A 20033-nucleotide genomic window follows, 5' to 3' on the forward strand; every position below is an offset into this window, starting at 1 on the left:
TTTTCCCCTCCAGGTGCTTCTAGTCAGTAGTAGTCGTCATCCAGACCAATGGATTGTGCCAGGTGGAGGAATGGAGCCCGATGAGGAGCCAGGTAGTGCAGCAGTGAGGGAAGTTTATGAAGAGGTTGGTACATAGTCCCTTAAACTTTTCTGCCTCACTTTGCCACTTTTTCTTTGATAAACCTTGCTTTTTTTTCTACTCTTGAAAACATGTTGGTGCACATCTATGATGCTAGCACTTCTGATTCTTATATTAATGCAACCTGTCCTTCTGATATAACGGTCTACAAAGGTGTTCTGTCTTAATACATGAGAACGTACAGGAATAATCCACCCATTTTCTTAAATGTCCTATAAATTGGCAATGTGATATATTTTGTAGGTCTATTCCCCTGTTCCATTTTCTGTCTGATTAGTGGCTGTGATGGGTTTATGTAGCATTTCACTACCCACCAGATAAGCCTCTCCAGCCTGGTTGTTTTTGTCTTGCTCTGTTGATTACTTTGACGAGTACTTGACACCTGTCAAAATGGATGCCATGGCTGAGTTAAATGTAAAAGCTTTTACTTAATCCTGTGATTAACTCGTTGAATAATTCAAAAGCCAGTGCCGAAACTGAATGGTGAGCTTTTAATTTGCTGCTGGTGTGCTTCAGTCTGGTTCTTGAGTTCTTTGTCTAGTGAATTTGCCAGCTGTTCATCCTGCCTGCCATGAGAAGCACATTCAAAATCCTACCGTTCAGCAAACGCCATTGAGGTTTACAGGAGTACATGTCATTTGATTGCTATAATCTTGCTCATGAATTTCTCTAGCCATGCATTCAACCCAAACTGTTAACACCATTTTTTTGTGTATTAACTCCAATACATTTCAATGTGTTAACTTTTATGAAGGTAACTGGTAAAGTCTTACTATATGTTGAGTTGAATCATTTGTGTTGAATCATTTCTGTAGGTAAGTGTGCTGGGCCAGGTGCTCCTGCATTCCCCGCCACAGTAGAACTTTCAGACCCTAATAAGCAAATGGCAATTTAAGCAGGATAATTCCAGTCTTGGGGCTTCTTAATGTCAGAAACCACTGTGTGGTGTAGCAATGGTTTGGCATTCTTTCAACTTCAGGCACCTTTACTTCTTAGAATTAGGAGCTTGTAGGTTTGATTGGGAGGTCCACCACAGAATTTAACTTTTTTCCGAAAAACTGAAATGTGTAACTGATCTTAAAACCAGTATGTTGTCAAATACCTTTTAAGAAGCTATACATTTCCCAGATATAATTCACACTTAATGGAATTTAAGGTTTTACAACATTCAGAATCAAGTAGTTTTTGATACCACCTTGGTTGAAAGGAGTGAGGAAGATAGTTTTAGTGACTCGCTAATTCCTGATTTATGCAAGTTTCAAAGGCCTGCAAATGAGGAAGAAAAACTGAAAGGGGCAAGGAGCCACTCAACTTTGTCTGGGGAAAGAATGAATTAGAATAGGAGATGGTTAATTTCAGTATTGGGAGGAATATACACTTTCAAGCTTTGAAGGATCAACTGGGGCAAGTTCACAGGAGCATTGATCATTGTATTTAGTATTTTGTACTACAATGGCTATAACTGAGATTGGAGGCATGTTTTGCAGTGCGAGAGATGAGGAGACATACTGACAACAAATAGCTGATGAAGTACTTGTATTCCTTAGAATTTGCAGCACAGAAATTGACCATTCAACCCAACTGCTCTTGCTCCATATGAACCTCTGCCCTATTTACTTCATTACTTCAACTTGACCTATCAGCTTATCCTTATTCCACCCTTCAGCCTTCCCTACATGTCTTAACTCTCCCTTTTATAGCTATTTGCCCTAACTACTCCCTGTTGTAGAGTTCCACATTCTATTCAAGAAGTTTCTCCTAGGTTTCTTAATGACTTATTGAACATATCAATGACTATCTTACTTATGGTGCCTGTATTGGTCTCCTCAATGAGTGACAACATATTTTCTATGTCTATTTATTGATTTCTTTCATAATTTTCAAAATCTCTGGTTGCCCATCAGTCTTCTCTCTCTAAGGGAAAAGATACCCAGCTGTTTGCTGATGGTTATACCCTCTCTGTTCTGGTGCTAACCTTGTAAATTTGTTTGCACTTTTTCAAAATCATTGGGGCCATCAAGTGGATTGTTAAAGCTGCTAAGGAGAAGAATTGATCTTTAGTTTGATTTACAAAATGTGATCATAGATTAAGTCAGAACTTTCAAGAGGATGGATAATTTGGCTTCTGTAGATTTAGAAAATACTGATATAAAGACATTAGGGTAGGTGGGAATACTTGGGATGAACTCCATAATTTTCAAAGTTCATGTAAGGTGGATAGGAGATAAGAGATTAAAGAGAATTCACAGGACAATGAGTTGAGTTTTGAGCAGACAATTAATGAGGACTTGATGCCAACAAATAAAGGTGGAATATAATGGGATGATGGAGAAATACTAGTTTAGCAAAATCTAAAATGCAGATGGGAGAAAGTTTTTTTTTTCTTCAGGAGAGCTGGCAAAGGTCTCCTTAAGATGGAAGAGTGGAACCAATGACTGACTGAAGTAGTCAGTCGGGGGGGAGGTGGTGGCGGAGTTCAAATAATAATCTGAAATTAAAAGCTAGTCTCGGTAATAGTGACCATGAAACCATTGTCGGTGGTCGTAAAATCCCATCTGGTTCGCTAATGTCCTTTATAGAAAAGGAAATCTGCCACCCTTACCTGATCTCGGCTGTGATTCCAGACCCACAGCCATGTGACTCTTAATTGCCCTCTGAAATGACCTAGCAAGCCACCTGGTTGTATCAAACTGCTATGAAGTCTAAAAGAAAACCGGATGCACCACCTGGTATTGACCTAGGCACCAGAAGTGACAATGGCACACTCAACCCTGTCAACCCTGCACAGCCCTCATTGCTGACACCTGGGGGCTTGTGTCAAAATTGGGAGAGCTGTCCCAAAGACTAGTCGGGCAACAGCCTGACATTCTGTCTGTAAGGTAAGGTTCCATGATTGACTCTGTCCCAGGCACCACATTCACCATCACTGGTATGTGCTGTCCCACTGACAAAGACCCACCAGAGGTAACAGCACAGTAGTATAGAATCAGGAGGGAGTTGTCTTGAGAGTCTTCAATATTGACTCTGGACGGCATGAAGTCTCATGGCATCAGGTCAAACATGGGCAAGGAAACCTCCTGGATACCACCTAACCCCCCTACCCTAAATCAGTCAACTGATAAATTAGTACTCCTCCATCTTGAACACCACTTGGAAGAAGCACTAAGGGTGGCAAGGGCACAGAATGTACTCTGGGTAGGGGACTTCAGTGTCCGTCACCAAAATTAGCTTGTGCTAAATGAGAGAGATTTCAAACTGATCTAGCAAATTGAAGCTGGGCATCCATGAGGTGCTGTGGTCCATCAGCAGCAGCTGAATTGTACTTGATCTCAATCTGTAACCTCATGGCCGAACATATCCCCCACTCCTGGCCATCGAGCTGGGGGATCAACCCTGGCTCAATGAGGAGTACAGGAGGGCATGCCAGGAGCAGCACCAGGCATACCTAAAATGAGGTGTCAACCTGGTGAAGCTGCAACCCAGCACTACTTGCGTGCCTAACAGTGGAAACATAGTTCAATAGACAGAGCTGAGCAATTCCACAACCAATGGATCAGATCTAAGCTCTGCAGTCCTGCCACATCAGTCGTGAGTGGTGCATACGAATTAGCAGTGGAGTAGGCCACTAGGCCCCCTCAAGCCTGTTCCATCATTCAATAAGATCACAGCTGATCTGAATGTAACCTCATCCCCACATTGCTGTGTACCCCAATAACCTTTCACCCCTTGTTAATCAAGAAACTGTCTAGCTCTGCCTTAAAAATATTCAAAGACTCTGCTTCCACCACCTTTTGAGGAAGAGAGTTCCAAAGACACTCACCCCTCAAAGATTTCTCATCATCTCTGTTTTAAATGGGCGACTCCTTATTTTTAAACAGTGACCCCTAGTTCTAGATTCTTCCACAAGAGGAAACATCCTCTCCACATCCACCCTGTCAAGAGCCCTCAGAATCTTAAAGGTTTCAATTAAGTTGCCTCTTGCACTTCTAAATTCCAGTGGATACAAGCCTAACCTGGCCAGCCTTTCCTCATAAGACAACCCACCCATTCCTGGTATTAGTCTAGTAAACCTCCTCTGAACTACTAACGCATTTACATCTTTCTTTAAATAAGGAGACCAGTACTGTGTACACTGCTCCAGATGTGGTCTCACTGATGCCCTGTACAACTGAAGCATAACCTCCCTGCTTTTGCCCACATTATACTCCATTTGCCAGATCTTTGCCTGCTCATTTAACCTAACCTATCTTTCACTTTGTAGCCTACTTACGTCCTCTCCACAATTTACTTTCCTACCTATCTTTGTTGTCAGCAAATTTAACCACCATTCCTTCGGTTCCTTCATCAAGTCATTTATATAAATTGTAAAAAGTTGAGGCCCCAGCACTGATTCCTGTGGCACACCACTTGTCACATTCTGCCATTCGGAAAAAGACCCATTTTATGTCTACTCTGCTTCCTGTTAGCCAGCCAATCTTCTATCCATGCCAATATGTTACCCCCTACACCAGGAGCTTTTATTTTCTGCAATAACCTTTGATGTGGCACTTTAGATTTCCAGAAGGCATTTGATAAGTACAGTACATCCACCGGTTCCCCTTTATCCACAGCACATGTAACTCCTTCAAAGAACTCCAAAAAATTGGTTAAACATGATTTCCCTTTCACAAAACCTTGTTGACTCTGTCTGATTGCTTTGAATTTTCCCAAGTGCCCTGTTATAACATAATAGCTTCTAACATTTTCCCTATGACAGATGTTAGGCTAACTGGCCTGTAGCTTCCTGCTTTCTGTCTCCCTCCCTTTTCGAATAAAGGAGTTATATTTGCTATTTTCTAATCTGGTGGAGCCTTCTCTGAATCTAGGGAATTTTGTAAAATTAAAACCAATGCATCAACTATTTCACTAGCCACTTCTTTCAAGACTTTGGGGTGAAGTCCAACTGGACCTGGGATTTGTCAGCCCCAACAATTTGCTCAATACCACTTTCCTTGGTGACTAATTTTCTCGTGTTCCTCCCTCCCTCCCATTTCCTGATTTACAGTTATTTCCAGGATATCCTCTATAGTGAAGACTAAGGTAAAATACCTGTTTAATTCATCTGCCATCTCCCTACTTTCCATTATCAATTCCCCAGACGCACTTTCTGTAGGACCAATGCTCACTTTAACTCTTTTATTTAAATATCTATGGAAACTCATACTATCTGTCTTTACATTACTAGCTAGCTTTCTCTCATACTCTAATTTTTCCCTTTTCTCTCATTAATCGTTCTGTCATTCTTTGCTGTTCTTTATATTCTGTCTAATCTGAACACCCACCTTTGCGCAATCATATGCTTTTTCTTTAACTTATTAGCTAACCACGGATTGGCAATAAATGCTGGCCTAGCCAGTGACTCTCAGATGCCAAAAACAAATTCTTAAAAAACCCTTGCTCAGTATATACCTTGATGGTAAAGCAGTTCTGGGATTGGCACTCTGCTATTCTAAATACTTAGTCAAGTTTTAGCTCATTAGGTAGAAAGAAGGAAGATTCACTTGCATTTATATATCACCTTTCCTGACTTGAGTGTCTCCAGGTAACTGACCCAGGAAATGTAGCAGCCAAATTGTGCACAACAAGGTTCCACAAACATCAGTGTGATCGTGACTGGATATGCCTTAACATTAGCCAGGACACCAATGAGAATTCCTCTATTCTTCAAAACAGTCCATGGGATCTCTTGTGCCCATCTAAGGGGACAAACAGGGTCTCAGTTTAACATTTGATCTGAAGGAAACGGTCATCAGTGCTGGTCTGATCAGCAAAAGAGAAGGAAACCTTCTTGAAGTCACCAAGAATGGTGTGTTTTTTTTAATAGAGGAAGTTGGATTTAATAGAATTGATATTTTTGATTGCCATTAAGTTTTCAAGACTAAAATAGATGAGTTTAATGTGATTTTTAACTCAGGATATTGAGGGTGGGTGATTTTAAAGGCGCTTAAGAGAGCAGCATAGAGAGCAGCATAGACTGCAGAACAAACACAAGACATTTGTAAGTTGGAAAATGGATGAGAGAAAGAGGTGAAACTCTGGTTTCAGGGGAAGAAATAAAGCTCAATACGAATGACTGGATGGAAATAAACGTAATCCAGTTTTGAGGGAAACAGTGTGTTAGCAGATTAAACAGCTGTGCTTTGGGTGTCTTAATAGATTGTACATCTTTGAACAATAAGAGTATTATCCAGTAGTGGTGAGCAGACTAATAAAGGGTGAATTGCTGCCTTTGCCAAGTTTGAGAGATGATAGCAGATTCCACGTGGTGTGCCTGGTAAACCTCAGGGTCTCCTGGGCAAAGTGACATGATGAAGGTGTTTATCCAATCTCAGATTGGTAGTGCTGCTATGCTGGAGTATGCACATGCTGGTACAGCTTCGAAGCAGAGCAATACCTCACTTCTAGGTCCCTGATTGTAAAACTCAATTGGACTGCAGGCCCCTCCAAGAGGAACAGTACTAGCCTCCTTGAGCAGCAGTGGACCAGAAGGAGCCAAAGGGATATGTGAGATAGGCAGTGGAGGAGTATTCATGGTTACAGTGATATTGATTTTGAGCAAGAGAATTTTAACAAATGGAATGGTAGTCACCGTAGCATAAAAACATGCCTGACTTGGTAAATTATGGCAAGGCAGAATACAATTGTCCATCACACTTTTTTCTGTTTTGCCCTCTACCATCTTCCTGTTGAGTGCTAGCAGTAATCCAGTTCTACAAGTACTCATTCTGTTTTATAGTGCAGAGTAGTTTCAACAACAGGAGGGTGGTGATGGCAATGTAAACATGGCCACCACCCACTTAATGAGTCACTCACCCGGTCCATGGGTGACAAGTTTAATGTAACTTTAAAACAGCCCCACATACCAAGGCCACAGCCTCTTCCTCGCACCTGAAATGCATTGGCCCGAACTTCAGGTGGTCATATATTTTTGCTGTGTACAGGGGCCAGAGCTAAAACCTTTTAGTTACAAAAATAAAGCTTGGCTTCAATTATCACTAAAATCAAACAGTCAGCTCTTTCTGTTTTCAATGGATTGTACCCTAGCTCAATATAATGAGCAGCCCCTGATTCCACTCTAAATGATCCTTCCCATTTAATACTACAGAAATTGTGCTGTGGTTATGGAATTGGCTTTTGTATAATTCACCCAGATACTGATGCAGATTAACACTGGAGCAAAGCAATTCATACATGTCTGGCTTAATCAGCAGCAGGGTCACAAGGGTGTGTGGTAAAGCAAACTGGAAAAGTGGCCGAGTTGGCACAGTATATAATAGAAATGTAACCCTGAATTCTGGAAATGGAATGAAAACACAAGGGATGCAAGAAAGTCCGTAAGAAACCCTTTGGTATACTTTTGGATAGTTACTCATCAAAACAAAATATAATGCAACAAAAATATAAACCTTCGTATATATGGAAAACATGTTTACACAATAGTGTGTATGTTTTGATGATCAGCTATTCAGTTGACACAACATTTGAGCTGCATAAGAAACAGCTCTAATTTTATGCTGGGTCAGCAAATCAGAGAGGACTGTTTATTGTAATGCTGACTGGGTTTGCACGATGCAGCACCTGCCTAGACCTGACCATGTACACAGGATTTTACTGATATGTATTGAAGCTATTTGAAACTCGCAGAAAGTATTTGTTAGGTTATGGATCATGCACAAAATGGTTTGTATGAAATTTTAAGCTGAGGACGACAGATGTGTATATATTTAGTCTGAATCAAAATAGCAAGGATAACCATTTTTCCTTTATGCCTTCAAATGAGTACCACATTGCTCTGCCCTTTTTCATTGCTTGAAATTTTGTTTCTTTTTCTATTCATTATTGACGTGGATTGTGCTGGCATTTATTACCATCTCTAGTTGCCCTTGAGAGTTGATGGTGGGCTACCTTCTTGAACCATCGCAGTTCCGCTGCAGGTGCTCCCACAATGGTTAGGTGGGGAGTTCTAGGATGTTAACCCAGCAATGATGAAGGAATAGTGATGTATTTCCGTACATAACATTAGGGAGTTTGGCAGCTAATTCTAGAACTACTTAATAGCTAATTGACTGAAATGTTTTCCTTCCCTCTTCTACGATTGGGGGAATTTAAGCACCATTTATAATTTTGTTTTGGACTCTAAATGTAGATTTGCCACTGCCCTCTCAAAAGCAACTTGCAATTATATAATGCCTTTAACATAGAATGTCTCAATACTCCACAGGAGCACTGGTGCAATATTGTAATTGGCTGTGAACTCTGTGGTTGGCTCATACGATTTTGATGGTCTTGAAATCTTTTTCCTAATTTAAGTTTCTCAAATTGATTTGTATAGTATATATAAACACATATAGTATAGTTGGTTTAATTCATAATGTTAATACAGATTAGAAGGTTATAGAAGTCAGTGAGTATTAAATAAAATGGGTTCTTCAAGGTTTGCTCCCTGGTGTTTTTGTTGGCTAAAATAGGTGATGATGAACAATCCCTTGTCCTTGTCCAATGTCACATGCGTGTCCAGCATATAGATCATGAAGACACCTGTCTGTTTTCCCCCACCATAACTTGAGACTAGTTTCTAGGATGTCCACTGCTACCCAACCTGAAGTCAGTTAAATGAATGCAAGCTGGGAATTGAATGTGGCTACACCAGCTGAGCTGCTGGTGCTGGAAATATTTCACTGCTTATCCAAATGCAAAACTGTCCTAGACCTACCACTTTGCTACCACTATCACCAATTTCAGTTGTCTCGGTTTTTTTTTCTTTTTGGAGAATCTATGATATGCATTATTTTTTTTTATATCTATGTATATGCAGGCTGGTGTGAAAGGAAAGTTGGGAAGATTACTGGGAATATTTGAGGTGAGTTTCACTTTTGAATGATTAAATTTATACATTTTATTGAAACTTTGCTTGATCACTGATTACTATGTATGACAAAACATCCCCCAGTCTAATAACTGCACCTTCGTCATTTTAAAACAACACATTCTCCCTGCCACCCCCAGCCCCCCTGCCATATCTTTGCTTTTTATGTATCTACTGCTTATCCTGAGAACATGGCCTTGTGCTTTAGATAGTTTCCACTAGTAAGAAATTCATTATTTACCTTGTCTGCCTATTTGAACAACTTTATCAAATCTCCCCACAATTTCAGTTTGAGAGCATACAGCCTTTCTACGTTGGGCACCTCATTCCTGGCATTATCTTTCTGAAATGTACTTTCACCAGGGCACTTATAGACGATGATGGCAAGGAACTAGAAACTGTACACCATATTCTCGATGTGCTTATCGATGTAGTATAATAATAGATGCCCTGGAGTGACTTTAAGGTTATAATCCTATGCAAATAAGATAAAAGCAAAATACTGCAGATGCTGGAAATCTGAAACAAAAACAAAAATAGCTGGAAAAACTTTTTACATCTGGGTATGATTCTCTTCAAGAATTCCATTTGTCTTTTTCTTTTCCTCTTCACTCTACTTTTTTTCGTTTCTTTTGCTGCAATAAAAAATTAATCATTCAGGATATTTTGATTCTTTTATTCCCTTTCCCAAAATATTTTTACATGTCTGTGTTACACCATTTTTACCCATTCTCCTAAGCAGCATCCTTCTGAAATCTCCTCCTCTAGTGGGTCTAAGACTGTTTTAAACATGAATAAGGGTGTTAAAGCAGATCTAACTAAAGCGAATTGGGAAGCTAGGTTAAAAGGTAGGACAGTATCAATGCAGTGGTGGACTTTTAAGGAGATGTTTATTCACTCACAGCAAAGATTTATCCCAGTGAGAAAGAAAGGTTCTTTGAGTAGGATGCATGTTCCATGGCTGAATAGGATAGGATCAAATTGAAAGAAACACTGTACAAATCTGCAAGGATTAGTGGTAGGTCAGAAGATTGGTCAAAGTTTAAGAACCAGCAAAGAATGACAAAACAAAGAGGGAGAAAAAAAAGAGTATGAGAGAAAGCTAGCTAGTAATATAAAAGCAGATGGTAAAAGTTCCTACAAGTATTTAAATAGGAAAAGAGTAACTAAAGCTAGTGTTGGCCATCAGAGTGAGTGTCTGGGGAATTGATAATGGAAAACTAGGAAATGGCAGAGGTGTTGAACAGGTATTTTGTCTGTCTTCACAGTAGAAGACTTAGCTTCTCAAAGGTACTCGAAAATCAAGAGGTGAATGGGAGGAAGGAACTTAAAACAATCGCCAGGGAAAAGGTGCTGCGAAAGGTTGACCAGTCCCCAGGACTAGATGGCCTGCATCCTAGAGTCTTCAAAGAAATGGCTGCAGAGATAAATGCATTGGTTATAATCTTACAAAATTCCTTAGATTCTGGAAGGTTCCAGTGGATTGGAAAATAGCTAATGTTTCACCTTTTATTCAAGAAAGGAGGGAGACAAAGTAGAAATGACAGGCCAGTTAGCCTAACGTCTGTTATTGGGAAATTGCTAGAATTCATTGTTAAAGAGGTTATAGCAGGATACTTTTTTAAAAAAATATATATATATCATGCAGGCAAAGTCAACATGGGTTTGTGATTGGGAACTTGTATTTAACTATTTTGTTAGGGGCTTTTGAGGAAATAACAAGCCAAGCGGATAAAAGGGAACTGGTAGATGTGGTGTATTTGGATTTCTAGAAGGCATTTGATAAGGTGCCACATCAAAGTTACTACACCAGATAAGATTACATGGTGTAGGGGTTAACATATTAACATGAATAAAGGATTAGTTAGCTAGCAGGAAGCGGAGAGTATGGATAAATGGGTCTTTTTTGAGTTGGCAAGCTGTAACAAGTGGAGTGCCACAGGGATCAGTGCTGGGGCCTCAGCTATTAAAAGTCTGTATCAATGATTTGGATGAAGGGACTGAATGTATGGTAGCTAATTTTGCTGATGACACCAAGATAGGTACAAAAGTAAGTTAAGTGGAGGCAGAGAGCCTGCAAAGGGACATGGGTTAAGTGAGTAGGCAAAAATTTGGCAGATGGAGTATAATGTGGGAAAATATGAACTTGTCCACTCTGGCAGGAAGAATGGAAAAGCATTATGCTATTTAAATGGAGAGAGATTACAGAACTCGATGGTACAGAGGGATCTGGGTGTCCTGGTACATGAATCACAAAGTTAGTATTCAGGCACAGTAAGTGATTAGGAAGGCAAATGGAATGTTGACTTCTACTGAAAAGGGAATGGAATATAAAAGTAGGGATGTTTTTACTGTAGCTATACAGGACCTTGATGAGATCACATCTGGCATACTCCATACAGTTTTAGTCTCCTTATTTGAAAAAGATATGTAATTACATCAGAAGCAGTTCAGACAGGATTCACTCATTCCTGGGATCGGGGGCTTAACTTATGATGAAAGGTTGAATAGGTTGGGCCTATACCCATGAGAGTTTAGAAGAACGAGAGGTGATCTTATTAAAACGTGTAAGATCCTGAGGGGACTTGATAGGGTGGATACCAGGAGGATGTTTCCATTTGTAGGAGAGACTGGAACTATGGGGTGCGGTTTGATTAAGGGGTCCACTGTTTTTATGTTGGAGATGAGATTTTTTTTTGAGGGTTATTAGTATGTGGAAGTGAGGGCTGGGCCATTTGAATTTATTCAAGGCAGAGTTAGACAGATTTTTGATAGACAAGGGAGTTAAGGGTTATGGGGGACAGACAGCAAAATGGAGTTGAGACCACAACCAAATTAGCCATGATCTTATTGAATGGCGGAGCAGGCTCAAAGAGCGGAATGGCCTACTCCTGCTCCTAAGTCCTATGTTCCTAGTCCTGTCAGTTTGCTATAGTGCCCCATTGGTATTAGTAAGCTTAGATACTCATCCCTTTCTATCAAAGTCTAGATTATATACTTCTGTAGTTAGGACCATGCAGCACCCATTACCAGCTGCCTGCTAGTCTGAAATATCTGTTATTCATTATCACATGTTGTCTGCCCTCTAGCCATCTCCATCCTTATTCTGCCATTCTCTTTGTCACGGACCTTGAATTTTAACAGCCAGTATTGTCTTTATTTTTCTTTATTGTCCAAGTTTCTGAGGCAGACAGGAAAGTGGATAGAATGTAGCATCTTGGGAGTTTTTTTTGTTTCAACCTTGAGTTTTCTTGTTAACACAACCTTCATCTTCACAAACTTACTTCTGGCTGTCTCCATCCTTTTTCTGACTTCAGCATTGCATCCACCATCTTCTGTTTTATCATTTGTCGTAAGTAGACAAACTTATCTACTTGTTCCAGTGTGACACCATCTGCTTCAATCTTCACTCTAGTTTTGTTCCTTCTGACGACCATTGTTTTTGTGTATTAAGCTTCTATATTTTTCTTGATCTACAATATTTTGTAGGGCCTCTTCTCATTCTGCAAGTAGTACTAAGCTGTCTTCATGACACAAGTTTGTTCTTGTCTCCAATTTTTGTCCCTGGAAGTACCTCTGATTCTCTGTACGATATATCTTCACGTTTTTCCCTAACCTTTGTTGAGAGCCATAGACCTGAGCATTTTTCTGATCAAACTGCATTCTTATGATGCAACGTAATTGTGGAATGTATACCTAATAACTTCTGATTCCCATGCAACGAATGCAGATAGATACATGCCTCTCAGATATACTTTGCCAATTGTCCTCCGTATATATAATATAAACATCTGTAAAATCTGTAAATTCTCTGTTTACTCCTTTTTGAGCGCATTTTTTCTTTGCAATAGAATCGAGACCGAAAACACAGAACCTATGTGTATGTTCTTGTAGTGACAGAAATTCTGGAAGATTGGGAGGATTCCGTTAACATTGGTGAGTTCAAAATATTTTCATTGTTGATGGATTCACTGCCTGATGCATTCAAAGTTAATGTAACATTACATAAAGAAAACGGCCCCAAGGTAGGCATTAGTGGATTTCACAACTGTAAGTACATATCATTGTGATTTAAAGTAGGTGGCGTTTTAAGCCTGGATGTTAAGCCAAGATCTTAAGTACTATGTTTTCAAAAATAAGTGAAGAACCTTAGAATGAAAAGTTTAAAACCTTATTGAATTAAAACCTAGGTAATCTGATCCCTCTAGGGGGTGTGGGGGAGGGACGGAGTAATGATGCCATCCCAACAGAAATTTCATTGCAGTGCAGCTACACGTGAGTGGAGTGGAGTGGAGTGGAGTGGAGTGGAGTGGAGTGGAGTGGAGTGGAGTGGAGTGGAGTGGAGTGGAGTGGAGTGGAGTGGAGGCTCCTTGTTGGAACTAGCAGAGATACTAAATGCTGTGGGCTGCTTTGGATAAATGATAACCCTATATTTACATGCTTTAGAAACTTGTCTTTCTCCCCAACTCTTCTTGACTCTGTCACCTTAAATTACCATTTTTTTTTCTCTCACTTCAACAGAAAACTATACTCTTTCAAACAGGATAATGCTCTAGTCCTTATGAAGAAGAGCACCTGATACGCAGAGCAATACCACAGGAGATTCATCTGATTTGAATTTGGCTGTGTTAACCCAGTACATTTCTCTGACCACCTGCAGCATGTATTTTACCCATAATTTGACACCAATGAAACTCTCTGAAATTTCAAATCTTACATTGTTAACATTATCTATCAAATGAATATACTTAAATCATTTACTTTGTTTTAGTAAAACGCACATATCAGAATTCCTAACTGGTGGTTTGAGAGGAAAATGAAATGTCGCAATATAAATAATAATCCTGCGTAAGATAGTTTATATACATATATTCTTGTATTATCAATGCAGAAGCTGTGCTAGTCTGAACTATATCTCTCAGAAATTTCCACGTGCCATCTCAGACTCAAAACACATGGAGTTCCTTTTATATCCCTAAGGAAGTTACTGGGTTTTCAAATAATGGCCACATTCAACTGCCTGTCATACAGGAAACTGAACAAATCAGTCCTCCTGACAATAAGTGTGATCCTTTTTTCCTCAAGCTCTGCAGCCCACCAACAACTCGCAACATTTGTATATAGTTTTAGTCGATTCTGACTAACCTTTCAAAAAAACATTATGGTTAGTCACTGAATTGAAGGAGCCTTTGTGGTGCTAAAACAAGGAGCGCTGACATTTAATTTGTGTGGGAGGGGGGTCCTGGACTAGAATGGAGAGGGGGTTGTGCTTCAGTTGTACAAAGCTGTGGTCAGATCCCATTTAGAGTACTGGGTTCAGTTTTGGGCACCATGCTTCAGGGAGGATTCATTGGCCTTGGAGGGGGTGCAGTGCAGATTTACCAGAATGAAACTGGAGCTCAAAGGGTTAAATTGAGGACAGGCTGCATTCCCTTGAGCATAGAAGATTTTAGGTTGGTCTGATCAAGGTGATTAAAATGTTACAAGGATTTGATAGGGTAGATACAGAGAAAGTATTATCTCTGGAGAATCGAGAATAAGGACACAATCTTAAAATTAGAACGAGGCCATTCAGGAGGGAAGTTGCAAGGCACTTTGTTACACAAAAGGTAGTGAAAATGTGGAATGTTCCTCAAAGGCTGTGGAGGTGGGGGTGGTCAATTAGAACTATCAGACTGAGAATTTTTGTTTGTGTATCAAGGGATATGAAGCTAAGGCAGCTAAATGGAGTCTCGAGGGTTGAGTGACCTACTCCAGTTCCTATGTAAACTTAATTTTTACCAGACAGGTGTCATTCCTGAAACTTTAACCTGCAAGTAGACTTTTTGTAAGTCGATCCATTATTCTCGTTCTGACTTTGGATGGATTAGTGGTTTTATTTATGGCTGCTGCTCTCATCAGTTTCCATTTACAGGAAATCTTTCTTCGGACCTTCTCCAGAGGGAAGAACCAAGTCTGAGGCGCTGGAGGGAGATGGAGGGAGGGAGGTTTTGGGGGGTGGGGCGGGGGGGTGGAATTTATGATCCTGGATGTGTACTTTTTAAAGAAGTGGTATTTTTTTGATATTTTCCTTATTTTGGAACCCATTGATTAATGGGCAATGTGGCTGTTTGGCTGGAAGTTGAATCTTCAGATAAAAAGAATGGAAAATGTTGTAATTGTTTAATCTGTCATTTCATTTGAACCTTGTAGAAGGCCACTAAATTCAAGTTTTCAGCAGGGTGTGGGGAAGTTAGATATTGCTGAAAAAAGAGACATGTCATAGTTTTTTTGTCTTGCACTCATCAGGAATATTCGCCACTAACAGGATGCTGCCGTCAAACCAAAAAGACATTCTGCCTATCTCACATGAGTAATGTGGTATATGAATTTCCATGCCAGTGTGATGCTAGGTATGTAGGCCGTATATCCCAAAGACTGGCAGATCGTAGCAAACAGTATGTCCCAGCCATTGTTTGCAAGGTACAGACCATACCCAACCAGCCCATATTTGCAAAACTCAAAACGCAATGTCCAACATTAATGTGATTTTGCAATTGGACAACATTTGCTAAATAATCTTAAGTGCGCTAAGAATTACACTGAGAACCAATTTAAGATTGCCAGTCAGGCTCATGGTGTGGTGCACTTGCGTGTACTGGAAGCTACATATGTTAATATACAGGGCCCTATTCTTTGCAGATCGAACATGTGCACACATTACGCCTCTTTCAGCTAAACAAAATAAGTGACAGCCATTTGCTGGCTCATTCCTTGGGACAATGCCTTGACCAATCAGCGTCAAGCTGCCTAGTTTAAATTTCAAACAATGCTTGGCAGCTAATGGTCAGTCACCATCAGTGGTGCATTCTCCATGGCAACACCATAGAGGTCAATCAGAGTCCACATGCCAACCAGTCGGCACTCTCTTCTCATACAGTATAAATTATTGTTTTTCCCCTTTATATTGGTATTCTTGCGCAATGTCCTGATGAATCCAAGCTGAAAAGCTTTGACATGTCTTTTTTTTTTTCAGTAATACTCAAGTTCTGTACTACCAAACGACTAGATGTGGATAGGGATGGAATGTGATCCTCAAGCTAGTTAATATTTCCAGAAATCCATGTAATGAACTGTATTTACCTTTATTAAGTCAACATTGACAAGAGGTCCTAGTTATGCACTTTTTCTTTGAAAACTACTTTGCAGCCAGTATGTTGACACTTACAGTTTGATGTGTTGGCATTGTGGTTTGCGCTGTGACGATGTGTGATTAAGTTTGGTAGGTTAGCATGGTGGGCTATCCATTCTTGTGTGAGGGTAATGTTTGGGATTTAAAAATTTAAGAGCTATTTGGTTTCTGGAGTGTCTACATGGATGTTTTCCACCAAATGGTGCCCTTTATCATAGAATGGCCCCTTGTGCTGTATCATTCAGCTCATCATGCCTGTGACAGCTGTTCAGTAGAGCTATCCAATAAATCCCACTTCCCTGCTCTTTCCCATATCTCTAATTTTGTCCCTTCAAGCATTTATCTAGTTCTCTTTTTTTTTTGAAAGTTGTTGTTGAATTTGCTTCCATCAGCGTTTCAGGCAGTGCATTCCAGATCATAACTCACTTTTTAAAAAAAAGTTACCTAATGTCATCTTTGATTCTTGTGCAATCACTTTAACTCTGTATCCTTTGTTACTGACCCTTCTGCCACTCTCCTCTGCCTCCTTATAAAGCCAAGGACCCCTTACACCTTTTAACATCCTTCTCAACTTGTCCTGCCATCTTCAAAGATCTGTGTGCATATACCTCCAGGCCTCTCTGTCCTGCACCCACTTTAAAATTGAACTATTTAGTTTATATTTTCTTTCCTCATTCTCCCTCCTAAAATGCATCACTTAACACTTTTTTTTGTGTTACATTCATCTGCCCTGAGGCTGCCCATTTTACAAGTCAGTCTGTGTCCTGTTGAAGTCTCCTGCTATCATCCTCATTGTTTACTACATTTTGTGTTGTCACCTGTGAACTCTGAAATTATGCCTTGGATGTCCAGGTCATTATTAAACATCAAAAAGAGCAGTGACCCTTTGGAACACCACTTTTCTTTTGAACCCCTTGACCCATGAGATGATCAGTTCCTCTCTACTTCCCCAAGTGTGAGCTCTTCAATCTGCACTTTGGAAAAGCAACCATTCACTGCTACTCTCTACTCCATTCAATTATTATCTTATTCAATTTTGTATCTGTGTGCTACTACTGTACCTTTTTAATCCTGAGAGCATTAATTTTGCTGATAAGACTATTGGGTACTTTTTCAGATGTCTTTTGTAAGTCCTTATGGTCAGTACTATTAGCAAAATAAATTTTGTTTACATTTTGCTTCCATAGGAAGGAAAAGGAAATGGTTTAAAATTGAAGATGCAATTGAAGTTTTGCAGCGTCACAAACCAGTGCATGCTGAGTACTTGCAAAAGCTGAAACTGGGCAACTCGAACACGAATGGAAACTCTCTGGTCTCCACAAATTCTGTTGGCACAGCTACTGTGTACGTGACCTCTTCCCAAACTTCAGGGATGTCATCTGACCTCAGATGAAATGGACATTCACATCTGGCCTTTCTGCTCATGTGCAGTCAATTAGGAAATTGCATTCTGCTTTGGAAAGCAGAATGGTCTAGGTTAGATTGTATATGTATAAATACTTTGCATGAATACTTGCAGTGTTGATATGAAACTTTTTATGATGTAAGATAGTGTTGAAAACCAAAGCCATACACTGATTTATGTTAGCATTATTTTGTTAGACATGCCTTGCAGGCCACTAACTGTTTTAAGATTGCATTATATAGAAGGGTATATTTAATCCTGTTTCAATTTTACCATGCATAGCATGTCAGATGTGAAATGACTTTCTATATTGGTGTTTTACAATGGTAATGTGGTATCTGATGAATGTTTTCCACATCAAAATTAAATTCTGAGAAATATTTAGAATGAACACTTAGACATCCTATTAGAAAGTCTGATTGCTCAATACGATTTCAAAATTCAAATCTTGAGAAATGAATTGCCCCTTTTTGAATTGTTTGGGTAACTGATTAGAAGCTTTTTTCAAAACTTGATCATTTGATGTGCTGTTAATTAAATATGCTTATATTCCTGATTTTTAAGAACTCTGTAGCAATGTCCTTAAAATTTTACTGATCTATAATTGTTCAATGGATATTCCCATCCCTACCCACCCACCACAATGTTCAATAACTTAAAACTTTCAGAATTCCGTTACCAATTAAAACAGTTGCCAATTTGACTTTTTGTACTAAATTTATTGCTTTTCCACATCCTGTCCCTTTTTCTGTGTAGTTTTTGTTCCTTTTTGATTTGCCTTTTTACTTGTACTTATTTTTCTCTAAATTCACTTTTCTTTTGTTCATGCTCTCTTTCCATCTCAATTGAAACGTTCTGTACCCAAGTCACTCAATAGTTTGGAAAATACTTCTTCTGCAGCTGAAGTGCAGCTAGAGTTTTCAAATGTACCAGACTCCCACTAAACAACTGTTGTCCTGTAGTCCGGAGGATGCTTCTAAAAGCTGAATGGTATCTACTTTAATATTGCCTGTGCCAAATTGAACTGTTTCCCTCAGAATTTTGGTATTTAAAGTAGTTAAAATCAATTCACTTTCACATGTCGGTTGCCTGGATCCGTGTTTTGTTTCCAAGTTTCTGTTTGATTATATGTTTGTACCTTGCTGAAGGGAAGAGGTGATGGTCTGTTTTAAATGAAGTAGCACTCCAGGGTCTCTAGTTTGAGTGCCCCTGAAATGGAAATTATACAAGGCAGTTTAGCAAGATTTTGAATTTTTTTTTGTTTTAAAATTGCAATTATAAAAGATTGTTTTGTGTTTAACTTTTTATGGGCAAGAATTGGATGATGAGATGGGTTCATGTTCACCTATTATGGGTTGGTCAGAATTCAGCCCTGACTAATCGGTTTCTCTCTCTGGCTACAAGAATTTCACATGAAATGTGTAGACAGTCTCTATCCATTCCTAGATAAGTAAAAGGCCACAGTACCAAACTGTCTCTTAGCGATACCTCTCTGCCCCATAGTCAGTATGAAGCCTGCTATACTTCACCCTGCTGTATTTGAAGGTGCACCTCAAAGCTTAAAGGACATTGGGAATTTTTAGACCTCCAAGAAATCGTAATACTTTTTTTAATATGAAGAATGGAAGTGTACTCCATTTCTATCTGTTTAAACTCCTGCTCAGTGGCCTCTAACCCTACCTTGATCAAAAGGATTTTTTTGTTAAATGTTTGGTTAAATTGCAATATTGAGTTTGAAGGCAGTAGCCTAAAGACTCCTGCGAATGAACCCGCCTTATGCAGTCAGTTTGCTGTATTTAAGAATTCAATATTGCTTCATTTAATTAGTGCCCTCACAATTTTGTAGTTTCCAGCTCCATTTATAGAGACTTGTCACCTTCCTTAAAAGCTTTCTGTACAGTCCTAAGGACACCATTCGAGAGAGTCTACTGTATTTGATTTTAAAAAAATCATTTTCTTAATGAGACTAATAGTCTTAAATAAAACTGAATTTTGAACAAAATGTGTTCTTTCACTTGTTTCTATTAAGGACTTGTTCTTTAATCCCAATCTGGACAGTAGATGCATGGAAACACCGCCTGCAAGTTTCCTTCAAGTTGCACACCATCCTGACTTGGAGATATATGACTGTTCCTTCATTGTCACTGGGTCAGAATCCCAGAACTCCTTTCTAACAGCATTGTTGGTGTACCTATACTACAGACTGCAACAGCTCCACCACCACCACCATTTGGAGGACAATTAGGGATGGGCAATAAATGCTGGCCTTGCCAGTGATGTCCACATCCCATAAATGAATTTAAAAGCAAAAACCTGGGCATGGAGATGCAAAATATTTATGAAGCATGAAATGTTTGGTTAGTTAAACATTTTGAGAAAGAAAAAGAGAAACTCTTGGACAGAGCCGGTGCAG

General features: G+C 39.5%; 1 protein-coding gene across 1 annotated transcript in view; it reads left to right on the forward strand.

Annotated features, from left to right (window-relative positions):
• LOC144687471 (diphosphoinositol polyphosphate phosphohydrolase 2-like) overlaps positions 1–19622 on the forward strand; it is a 61522-nt gene extending 41900 nt beyond the window's left edge. Inside the window, exons 2-5 of the mRNA XM_078553676.1 lie at positions 14–124; positions 8994–9038; positions 12896–12980; positions 17403–19622. Of these exons, the coding sequence (XP_078409802.1) occupies positions 14–124; positions 8994–9038; positions 12896–12980; positions 17403–17608 (447 nt within the window). The 3' untranslated portion in view covers positions 17609–19622. The remainder of the gene's footprint in view (positions 1–13; positions 125–8993; positions 9039–12895; positions 12981–17402) is intronic.
• Positions 19623–20033: the final 411 nt, after the last annotated feature.

This window comes from Cetorhinus maximus, chromosome 12 (assembly GCF_964194155.1).
Source record: "Cetorhinus maximus chromosome 12, sCetMax3.hap1.1, whole genome shotgun sequence".
Classification (NCBI taxonomy): Eukaryota; Metazoa; Chordata; class Chondrichthyes; order Lamniformes; family Cetorhinidae; genus Cetorhinus; species Cetorhinus maximus.